The 12443-nt window shown below is 40.8% G+C and overlaps 1 protein-coding gene across 1 annotated transcript in view; it reads right to left on the bottom strand.

The window, feature by feature from the left end:
• Positions 1-12443, bottom strand: part of LOC104083061 (excitatory amino acid transporter 5-like) — a gene marked incomplete at its 5' end in the record, with an annotated part of 38264 nt that overhangs the window by 17705 nt on the left and 8116 nt on the right. The window contains 4 exons of the mRNA XM_009586422.1: positions 1821-2054; positions 3639-3738; positions 7425-7644; positions 8585-8627. Coding sequence (XP_009584717.1) covers positions 1821-2054; positions 3639-3738; positions 7425-7644; positions 8585-8627 — 597 coding nt within the window. The remainder of the gene's footprint in view (positions 1-1820; positions 2055-3638; positions 3739-7424; positions 7645-8584; positions 8628-12443) is intronic.

Below are 12443 nucleotides of genomic sequence, written 5' to 3'. Positions count from 1 at the left end.
AACATTGACGGTAATTACCACACTGCAAAGTAATGTTTTGTAACAAAAGTAAGTTTTGCAGAAGATTATAGCAAAAATGAATGACATCAACTAATCTGAGTTCAAGAAAGTTACATTGTTACTTCTCCATGTATTTATTTACTTAGATAATTCGCAGAAGAGTTCCAGATTTCTGCAAAACTGACATAATTATTTATCAGTGATGATGCCCTATGGAAAGTCATGTGCGCTGATTACATAACGGCCCTTATTAGACTATTAAAAAGAAGTTATTTAAATCAATATTTGTTTGACTGCTTTTCCAGAACTTTTTATCTATATGTCATTCCTGCCTTTTCCTTCTGTAATCCCACCAATTGCAAATGCACTTTATTTCTAAGTGGGTCACTCCATTGTAGGAGAGATTACGTGAATTGTTTCTCAAGGAGCTTGGGAAGTTATGGAGAAAAGTAAGATTAGCGGCACAAGGGATAAGAAGCTGGTACAATACTATTCCCTGAAAGGATATATTAGTCATCAGAGCTCAACTTATTATAGAAATTATTATAAGATGGAAGAAGGAATCGGTATCTAAGTATAACTAGATGAAGTACTTCTCAGTCATTATTGTTAATTAGCATAAATATTTTGGGGTTAATAAAACCTTTTGATTTTTCATTATGTTTCTTTATAAACAGATGTTCGCAATTTATCATTGATTTTGTACTAATTACTAATTTGAAGTCTAAATTAGGTAGTTGAAGGTAGGTGTTTGTCACTAGCTGTCATCATTTCAAAATCTGGATAAGAATTTAGTATTTTCCAGTCTCTCTGTAAAGTAACAATAATAACTTTAAAAATCCAAAAGCAAAAATGAGATAAAAGAAAGGTATCTTTTCCTTTTTTAGCCCTCTTCCTTTACAGCTGACAGTAGAAATAATAAATATATAAGATGTGCTAAAGAGACCTATTTACCTGGCTTTTTCCGCTTGTACTGTGGCTTTTATTACTGCATAAAAAGTGGTAGGCATAGCTGCTCTTGTTACTTCAGAGTAACAAGCCTCCAGCCACAGATGCCATGAAACTGTGTTTTCATTATATTGCTACAGGGAAATGTTATTTTACTTGTCGTTCTTGTCTCCACTCCGTGCAAGTCAATTCCAGCCCTTTCAAGCACTTCTCACGCACCAGTTTATCCATGTTGGGATGGATATCCATTTTCATAACCAGTTCACAAGCTGTTTCCCATTTTCATTGTACCTTTGTTCAGCTATGGTTAAAACTCATTGTACATCCTCCCTAAAAAGGATGCAAAATTTATTATTCCTTGAGCAGAACAGCTAAATACTTTCCCAGTGCTGGACAATAGCTTGCAACCACAGTCTTTTTTTAATGTACCAAGAAACAAAGACTAAGATGAGTAGAAAGGGTAAAACGTTTCCACATGACTGAACTAGGAGGTTCTCTACTAATACCAAAAATGAAGTCTGGACAAACTGTGTGTCCCTTATATATATTAACTTTGTAGAAGCACAATGTTCATTTTTATGGACAAACACACTTATTTCCTTTCTAGTCCTCTAAGAAAAAACATTTTTGTCCCATATTTTTTAAACTGAGGGAAAACAATGTGACAAACATCATTGTCAAATGGCTCCCACCTAACTTCCAAATGTTGAGAGACACATCTTTTACAAATATACCAGTGAATTTGACACAGGCCATTGTTCAGATACAAATATATCTGCTCCAGTACAGATATAGTGTGCTGTTCCCAGGAAAAAGCTGGAGTAAGGATCTAGCAAGTATTTTGTTGCACCTGTCTAGAAACTGTGTAATACCTGGAGGACGTGGCCAGAGCAATGAGCAAGGCTTGAAGAATCCCTCTGATGAAGACAATGGGATTCTTCTTGGTGATAAAGAAGTACATCATTGGCAGAATGAACAGCCCATGCACCACTAGGCCGCAAACCACAGTAATGGCATAGAAACCCAGTTTCTTCCCAATGGCTGAAGGGTCATCCATTTCTAAGATTTTACCAGCAATTAGGAACACAATTCCAAATGGAAAATACCTGAGCAAAAAGAAAGACAGTCATTATTAGGAGATAGCTCACTTCCATCAGTGTGAGATGGGAAAGCCTTGTACTTCCAGTAGCAGTGCAGTAACAGCAGCCTGTCTGTTGGGTTCCGTTGTTTCGTCATATTAAGCCCCTCTCTCTCACACTTGAGGAGAGTGCCCAAAACACCGGGCTAAACACTCTTTTATGTGGGGTACTCCTCAGCACAGCTGAGGTTATGGTGTTGGTCAGGAATGACTTTAAAATGTTTTGGTTCAGAAGGCAGCTCTGACTTTTTAGCTTAAGGCAGGTCATTTACTGGGGAGAGGGGGAATGAATCCTAAGCTCTGCTCATGTGCTTGTGCTAGTGTGACTGTTCATGGATTTTAGTTGGACACTGTTAAGTAAATGTTTATGTTGCCTTTGGAAGACATAGGAGAAATACCAATATGCATTCAACATGCTCTTGGACTGCCTGGGAGTTTGATTTGGGGCAGATAGATAGGCAGAAGAATAGTTAGTTTCTGAACCCCATCTGGACTGGATGTGGGACAGGTGCTTTATCAAAACTTGTGCTTCTGTGCATGGCTAGACACAAAGCCATGGGTGCCGAAAGAGCTTAAGATAAAAAAAAAAAAAAACAAAAATCTGGGGGCATCCAGCCATCTTCCACTGGCAGCCATACCATCTCCAGAGACTTGCCACTTCCCCCTCATCCTTCCAGAAATTACTACTCCCTTGGACCCATCTAACCAAGCGATCATTCCCTGACCCAGCTCAGTCAGACTGGACCAGGTAGCTGGAAACAAAGGCTGAGTGCTGGTAGTAGGATCCCCCCCCAGAGTAGGATCCTGGGCAGAACCACACTGAGGTACCTTCTGAAGAGTGGGGAAGATGCTAAGCTGATAGTTTTCATTGTTGGCAGTCACCTACTGTTCCTCTTATCTTTGGGGCAGGTGGGTTGGCAGGTCTAGCTGGCTCTCAGTGTAATTTAGGATTGCTCTGAAGGCTTTTCCCAAGTGACATGGCCTAGGATGGTTCATTGAGGGCTATTCTGCTGGAGACATCCCGAGTGCCAAGCACTCTGGGTATATCATCTCCACTGTGCTGTTCAGTGCAAAGATCGCCAAGCTAGCAGCAACCACGCTAACAACAGTACAGTCACGTCAGCACAAGACCCCAGCCCTCTCCTGAGCAAGCTGAAGCCAGGCTAGTATTTCTAGTCGAGCAGTGCTGTAAGGGATGGAAGTACCAGCTCGAGGATCTCATCACGCTCCTCCCTTGTGTGGGCTGGATGTATTATAATCTCTTTCGGCCTGCTCCTAATCGCATACAGCACACATCTACCCAGCTATACCATGTTTCATTATTCAGGAGTAATATACAGGGTGCCTCTGTCAAAATGACAGTACAAGCCAGGGACAGGATGTGTGTGTATGTATCTTCCTTCAAGTGCTGAGCCCCCACAAAGCTAAGGATTGCTCACCCTCATTTATCTCCCTGGAAATAAGTTTATGACATTTCTGTGCATCCTCTTCTGTTGAAATTTTCTTACTTTTTAAAAAAAATATTGATTTTCTTACTAAAACAGTTACTTACCAAACAGCAACTGCCACTATCTTCATGACAGATTCGTTTAAACACTGGCAAAAGCTGACCAAAGGAACGCCACTGTTCCCCATTCTTCCCAACATTATACCTGCAAACAAAGGCATTCAGGTTCAATTTCTCAGGCGCCTTCATGCAAATCCCCAGTGCTTTCCCCCCCTGCTGTAATTCAAAATGAACTAAGTGGGAGATGACTGGATGAATACAGATCTTCGTGCTGTAGAAACAGACATGTTATCTGAAAATCTCGCCTTACACAAACACAGCAAGAGCATGGGGGAGCCAGGCCACAGCCTTGTGCTTTGGCTCCATACAGGGCTCTCTCCCCTGGCTGGGTGGTTTTTCATTTGCAGTTCCCTGAAAGTTTCCTGTGGAGGTACTTCTGTGCTGTAGATTTAGCCCCCCTGGTAGCAAACCTGTTTCCTTAACTATCTTTCATAGAGCCCTGAGAAGGATTTACCTGCTCTGAGGGATCCATGGAAGACAAACTGAAAAACATTTTTCTAATGAAGGAAACTATCTCTGCCTGCAGTCTGCCTTACTGCTGTGCACTGCATAGAACTGGGCAGCATCCATGAGACTCTCCTGGGGCAAAGCCAGTACTGAGATTTGTTCTGGTAACAGGGAGTTAATATGGGGGGTCTCCATCCTGGTTTTAGTAGATATCTGTCTACATAATAAAAACCAACCCTCATAATCAGTCAGGCTTTGCAAACTTGGGGGAGAGAAGGAAATGCAAGTTCATGTGAAGAAAAGCCAAATTGCTATACAGACCAACCAGCAAAGAAGAAAGCAAAGAAAACCCATTTATGTGCACCCAGCGCTTAGAAAGGAAAAGAATACAGCTCTGGAATGTGTCATCTAACCGTATATTCTCCAGACAGTGTTAGTTTCCAATAATGTATATAAATAGACACAATTTTCCTATTTTATTAATTTTCTGCCATCACTTCCTGAAAGGATTGTAAGTGATCGAGTTAATTGCTCAAGGAAGCACTTCAAAAGCTAGCTGCACCAAGTGAGACTGCCTTTGAAGGGAGTTTCATGAGGAAGCAGGGGGGCTATGAGTGGGGTGCGTGCTGCCACTTGCTCTGGCTATGCAGTGTCCTTGCTTTGAGCAGGAGCCTGGGCTCTGTCCCTCAGAGCCCACATCTGCACTTGCGAGCCAGGTCTCAGGCAGCACCGCTTCCAGGGCAATCCCCTCCTGAGGGAGGGAGGCTCTCAGCTGTTTTATCCAGGGATTTCACAATAACAGTGCATTCAAGATGTGGGTTTATAAGCCTGTTAAAAGTCATCTAAGCTGTAACTCTTAGGTCAGAAAACAACACTCTTTTATTAAGCATGTTGCTCATCTTTGGTAACAGGACATTAAATATAGTTCAGCTTTTGTAGCCTAGCTGGTGGCAGTTTTACAAGAGTCTTAACTTCTAATTCTGTATAATGCAAAAAAGGAGGAATGCTTTCTCTTTTATTTTACAGGAATAACTGAAATTTGCTCTTTAAAATGCTGTCCTACCTAAGCATGTGGCTATTGGTGGGGACAGACAGGGGAGCAGGCAGGACTGGGGCCTCCTGTCTGCAGCCCTGATATACCAAGTTCCATTTCAGTGTAAACTTTTTCCTTGTAGTGAATAAATGATGTGTGCTCCTCCAAGAAAAAAAGATCAGATGTCTCAACTCTTAGCCACTTGTCATAATCTCTAACAGAAATTCCTGCACACTGTGTGAGAAGAGGTAGTATAGCTAATCACAGCTGAGCCCAGCGTCAAGGCAGTAATTAGAACTCATACCCACCCTAATGCCATTTTTCTATGGCAAAGTGATGTAAAAAGACCTTTGTGCAAGACTCAGCCAAAGTGAGCAAAACTGGTACCAAGCACCAAGGCCTGTATACATTCTTTTGCAATAAATAAAAACTTTGGAAGAACGCTCTTCTTTCATAGAGATTCAAGCCACATGTCTTCTGTTTCATTGCTTCCATTTTTGGGGGGGAAAGCTGAAGACAGTGATAAACGCTTGGCTGCATCCTTTGTTCAAAATGACAGTCTGAAATACTGTTCGGTAGATGACAAGTTTTGAGGGTTTAGTGTCTCAGGTTTGTTCGTGGCTGATACAGTCACAGGTGACCCAGCAACCAGAACTATGCTGTACGTGGCAGTACTGGCAGTTGATTTGCTGTACATCACCTGGGAAGAAACCAACTCTCAACTTCCATCTCTTGAACCCTAGGCCAGCAAGACTTAGGGGCATGGTAAAAGTAATTCAGTTCTGGGAAGACAATGAATGATCTTCTATGCTTAGAAGTATAAAATTGCCCTTGATCCTAATAAGCACATGTAATTAATTAATTCATATCCAATACTTTTTGACGGGAATAGTGTTTCCTGTGACATTGTACTTTGGGAATTGACTATAAAATACTATAAACTGGGGGACAGCCAGTTTCCAGCAGTGTTTCATATGGAATATTCATATGGAGAAACTAAAAAAGAGAGACAAATCTGGTAATTCCAGGCTTGATTTTTGACCCCTTGTGCTGGTATGAACCATAATATAATAAATACAGTCAAAGATGTTTTATGGAACTACCTCTTCTGACCAAATTAACTTCCAAAAATAAATTTGGATAAGGAAAATTTGATCAGCATTTTCTTGTAAAAATCATCAGAATTTTATGATTAACTAGGGCATGTTTGTTTGAATTCCCTCTTCCAAATCCACAAACGTGATATAACACACATGGCACCAATGAGTTCCTCCAGCAAGTTAAACTGAATAAATTAGCCAGACAGAAGCTCTTAGAGTCCTCTGTGATAAGCTACTAGATGGTATATAACTATCAGCATTGCAGGATGGCAAAAATAAAATCAGGAAGTTTCAATCAAAAAGAAGATCCACAGATTTAAAACTGATAAAACAACATACCTTTGTAGCTCACTTATTCAAGATATCACTGAAGCTCGTTATCTGCGTTGGGTTCTTACCAGTGACAGTCATATTCTACACTAATCATGTGGTAAAATGTGACTAAGAATGGGTAAGAACAAAAGACAGGACAGGTTCCAGGGCTAAAGTAATTTTCTGCCTGGTGAGGGGAACTTCAGCCAAGGAGTTGGTCTGGGAGCAGGTTTTGCTTGTACTGCCAGCTGCAGGAGTGAAACGTCCAGCCATGAGAGTGGAGGGGTGTCTCAGCCTGATGCCCCCTGAACCAAGAGCAGTGTGGGAAGTTCTTTATTCCTGTAATACAACTCAGCAATACAATAAGCTGAGCTCTGGGCATTAAAAGTGTACTAACTTCTCGGGCTTTGGAAAGAAAGTCTGCTACGGACTTGTTTATTTCAGAATTGCTTGAAACTTCATCTGGGATTTTTACTACTGTCTAGAGAGTGAAACAGAGTATTGGCAGAGGGGCTATGGGTCTGACCTGGTATAATAATTCCTACCTCCTCTGAGCACACTGTATTAGTGTTTCTTACAGTCAGGAAAAAATGGTTCATAAATAAAAGCTCAAAACAATCCAGAAAAAAATAAATCAAAAAGAATGTAAGTGCATGCACAGAAAACAGAACTGCATGGAACAAAAGACATGAAGGATTTTGAAGATTTATCTTCAAAAGGTTGGGGGAACAGCTCTGGAACAGTCTTGCCTTTTTCCCCACAAAGTTTAGATAGAAGCAGATAAAAAAGGTGAATCAAGAAACCAAAAAACCCATCGCCTATCTATTTCTCTTAAATGGATACTTGGATTATTACAAACTAAACATGTCTGAAACCTACCCATTGTGGCAGAGAATATCACAATCCCTAGCACATTCATGCCGTCACTAGTGCCTGGTTCTGACTTGTAAATCACTTCAGGAGGGGGAGTGATATCCAAGGCAAAATTCTGGACATTGGATCCATTCTCATCCTGGACTCCATATATTATAATGCGTCGAGTGGTGCTTTCAGATGATGCTTTGTTAGATTTAATGATGGGAATACTCTTGGTGCGATACTGAAAGAAAACAAAATAGTTTTCATTAAAATTTCAGGAATTAATAGTTTAATGAGACCTCCTAAGTGCTCTGTTTCAACAAGGCTGCATGCTAAAGGGAGAAGCATGAAAAGAATGACAGCTCCTGTCCCTATGCTGCTAAAATCTGTAAAAACAGTTGAATTTTTGGGAAAGCATAACAAAATCAGAGTTTCCTATAATCAGACCCTTGTGCAGCAAACACATCGTCTCCTGATAGAGTTACTTTCCTATAAGACATAATGGGGAATGACAAGTTACTTTCCTATAAGACATAATGGGGAATGACAAGTTACTTTCCTATAAGACATAATGGGGAATGACTCCCTAGAGGTTCTGAGTGCCCTTCTCTTTGTCTCACCAGAGGTAAGGTTCCCATGAAATATTCCACCAGGTGAAATAAATATAGCCATGCCTCTTGCTCACTCAGAACTTTTAGATGAGTTTTTCTGGCCAAATTCCAATCTGAGTAATTAGATTCTTCCCAAATGCATTATTTTGTTGCTTTAATTAGATATGGTATTCTGTTCTTCCTTTGCGCGGTGTTACTGTGTGCTCTTAAAGAGATTCCAGCTACTCTGTGACCATGCAGTCCCGTGGTAAGAGAAACCATGCTCTAGGCATACCGGCATAAATTGTTCCACTTCCCTACAGCACCTTTCTCAAGGTCCTCAGGTGGAGGTGGAGCTGATATAGATGTGCATGTCTACTTTCTAGTCACACTGTGCATTTTATGCTTGTTTGTTTTGCCTTCAGATACCAAGGCTGCTGAGGCTAATGGAAAGGGACTCATTAATCTGTATCTGAAATATCTGAAGTAATACGCAGTGTCTGTATCTGGATTCTGTTTTACAAAGATACATGTTTTATATGACGCTGGCTCATCTCTTTCATCAGTGGTAAAAGGAATATAGCCACTTACCTGCTTGAATGTGGCCTCAACAAGATTGGCTGGAAACATGTTCCTAAAAATGAACAAATAGAAGAATAATTTCTATGGAACTGAAAACAACTTCAGTTTACTGTGTCTTGGGTCTCCCACGATAAATCAGTTATTTACCCTCCTAGAGAGCAAGGGCTGGACGGGTGCAGAAGACTGCCTCTCTCTCCCACTCATGCCATACAGCTGTACCTGATTGAGCAAGGCTCAACAGAGAGACAGTTCCTCAGAACTGAAGTTTTGGGACTTGCTTCTAAATACCTGGAGTGAGACTCAGGAGCTCTAGTTTCAGTTTCTGGCTCTGCCACAGTCTCCATGTTGTAACTGGGGCAACATAATTGCTATCATTCCTTTCCCCACCTGCTAACTGGGGAGAAGAATATTCCTTTTTTCCATATTTTGTCTTCCCTACTTAGATAATGAGCTGTTCAAGACAGAGTCAGTGTTCAGGGATGTACTCCTGAGACCCCTGAGTGCTGTAATCTACTTTGGTACTTCTAAGCACTCCTGTAAGATAATTCATAAATTGTAGTACCTCCTAATCGCTAAAATTGTAAGTGATGTAGACTTTGCAGTGGTTTGGTCAAGAACAGTTTGCTTTTCAAAAAGAAGATCTCATTCCTGATTAAAAGAATTGAGATTAGAGCTGTACAGTCTCTGCTAAATTTTATTTTAATATGGTTCTGAGGCTTCAGAACAAGAGTCTGAAGTGAGGCCAACAGCTTCATCTTTGCTCACAGCTGAGCTACAGAGGAAGACAATGACCATACGCTGTGAGATCTGCAGTGAGACCAATAGATTTTTAATTCCAAAAGGGACTCTTGTTGTCATCTTTTCTGACTTTCTGTGTGTCTCAGTCCATAACATTTCACCCAATAATATCTGGAGCTAATTTATAACTTCAGTTTGAGCTAGATTACTACTTTGCAGAAAGACATTCAATCATAATTTGAAATGGAGAGCACACCCTCTACAGGCTTCAAAGAGGAATCATAGTTAATTGGGCAAAAAAGCTAAAAAGTCATATATTTCCGTGCAGCATTTGGGAATCAAGATTTGTGTGATGATTCTAATAGGATCATTTTCAGAAGTGGTTTATTTTCATTCCAAAGCTTCTGAACCTAGGGGCAGAAGACAGTGACAGCTTATGACCCAATTATATGCTTTCATATACATATATTTATGCAAGGAGAAACTCCTGAATTCTCCAACCAAAAGAGTTTTTAATTGAAGTCCTGCTCAAGCCCCAAGACAGGACAACACTTAAGTACATGTGAAAAGCTCATTCTCATTCCGAAGAGCATTGCATATATAGTTAAATGCATGCTGAACTGAGACATTTTCCAGACCTGCTTTCCTCTTTGCAGCAGCAGCATATGCTTGCTGCTAATGGTGTCGCAGCAAGAGCATGCTGTGCAGCATTGGCTTAGACAAAACAATTTTATTGCTATTTTAAGTGATCATAATGTGACATTAAGATCGCACTTAGAATTATGAGGTAGATTCTGTTTCAGTAGCATCAGGCACTGAGAGCAATTGCTACAAAGAGATAATTAATTATCCTTTTCAGGGTAAAACAGAGGGAGAAAAATTTTAATTAAAGTGTAGTAGTACTGTCTAATGATTGAAACAGAAGACTGAAAATGAGTGGGTTTTTTTGGCCTGCTGTGTGAGAGCAGACAAGCCACATAAAGGCATCATATGTCATTTTGGTAAGGCTGTTGCTTTAGGACAAACTAGTGTTACACAGACAAGTTACTATCAGGCAAGATAGGAGGTTGCTGCGCAGCACTTCAGTTACTCTTCTTTAACTGTCCTGGCCTTTTCTCACCTCAGTGCAGGCGAGACAGTTCAGATTATCTACCCCTTGCAGCCTGATCTGCTACCCGGCATTGCTGCGGGAAACAGGGTACACCAGCTGTGTTGTACGCTGCAACATCTCCTTCCATTTTACCAATCCTGCTTAAGAACCCTAGGTATGATGATGGCTGTGCGCTACAGGGACATGATAGCAGAGGACAGCAGTTTTGGCCATACGGAATCATAGAATCATAGAATGGTTTGGGTTGGAAGGGACCTTTAGAGGTCATCTAGTCCATCTTTCCATATAAGGAAATTATCATAAGTTAGCAAGGTTTAGTTAAATTAATGCAGTACCTTTGTACACACTTTCATTTAATTGGAATGATTTAGCTTAAGACACTTAAGACACTGTGTAGCAATGTGGTTAGTGATGAACACTCACTACACCATTGTAAGCAGTGCTGTACGGCTTGAGTGCTGTGATGCCATCAACAGAGCTTTGAGTTACCCTAGTTAACAACAGTGCAAAGCACTGGGGTATCTCTGCAAATCGTCCATAAAGCTGATGATTCTCTGGTTCAAATGTCAAATTTGTAGCCAAAGCAAGACACAGACAACAGCCAGCTATGCATCGCTTTCCTATCAGATGCAGACACAACCTCCTGCCTGAGCCCCAGGGGCTTGGCTGACACAGGAGACTAACCGAAGAACAGCTGGATGGAGAAAATGGCGAGGATGTTTATGGGAGAGGGAAGCACTGGAGAGAAAAGATGGTTACTGCCTTATTATGCCTCATAAGGGAATTCTGCTTCCAGATTGTTAAAAGCTTCATTAGTATTAAATTGTCTTTGTTTTGTGATTTGAGATGATCAGATGAAAGGTGCTACAGGAGTGCACAGTGTTAGTGTGATGATTGTGCTCTGACCTGCTGTGTGAGTATGAATTATCCTGAAAGCACAGACCCACACTGAGGATTCCTGCACAGCTCTGAATATGAATGTCATGTATGAGCTGTAGCTTTACAAAGAAATATGAATTTAATTGCTGATGATTTCCACTTTCTCCCTTAGTTTTATAGTCCAAATTAGTAGAATTAGGAACAAATTAAGACTGCTCGAGAAAGGAAATATCATATGGTTAGTAGCTAGATTAAATGTTACACAAATTTGTGGAGGATTAAAGCATTTTGTTTCTTTATCATTCTTTATCCTGCAGGAATTACAACTACCCACTTAATACTGGATCCTGGAATTCTCCCAATATTTTTTAATACATTATGCACTGTGATCCAGTCTTTGAGACTAGCCTTACCAAAGTTACACAATTTATCTAGTGAAGGGCTGACCTGAATGTGTTTGCCAGAGCTTCAGCTTATTTTTTATTTTAAGCTGGTTTACTTGGATTGAAAAAATCCAGTATTAGCCAAAATTTTGTTTTGTTAATTAAAAACATTCAAGAGAGCAATTCGTGGACAAGAACTCTAATGGACTAAAAAAAAAAAATGAGAAGAAAGTATCAAACTGTCACCTAGAGCTGGGAGATGAATGGGAGTGTTTGTTGGTTTAGTCAGGCCTCTTCAGAAACACTTGAGAAATTCTTGCTTTAGGGGTACCTTTTGCTGTACGTTGATATTTCCAGCCATGAGCTGGATGTTTGGCAGGCATCTCCCGGGAATGTTTCCATTGGGAGGGGGATTTGACTTTTTACCATGGAACTGGGATGAGGAGGGCTGGCGGGATCCTCATGACTGCCAGTCAGCTTGGCTGCCTCAGGGCAGCCCTCCTGTGGGTCTCTGGCCCACCAAACCTGAGCATTGGAGATGCTAGCTGGGGTAGGAGCTTCAGTCTAGCACAAAATACAGACACTTGCATTTGTCCAAATATGTTACAAAACTAATGGCCAAATTCAGTACAAAATCAATCACAGCCTGTCGATCTCTCTTTGTGCCACCTGCCTATCTTCCAGGCATCCAGCCTGCAATCAGACTGGCCCCTGCAGATCATTAATAGCTTTACCGCAATTCTGCACAAGATAAAGT

Source organism: Fulmarus glacialis, unplaced genomic scaffold (genome assembly GCF_000690835.1).
Source record: "Fulmarus glacialis isolate BGI_N327 unplaced genomic scaffold, ASM69083v1 scaffold6681, whole genome shotgun sequence".
Lineage (NCBI taxonomy): Eukaryota > Metazoa > Chordata > Aves > Procellariiformes > Procellariidae > Fulmarus > Fulmarus glacialis.
This window is presented reverse-complemented; position numbering and strand designations above follow the sequence as displayed.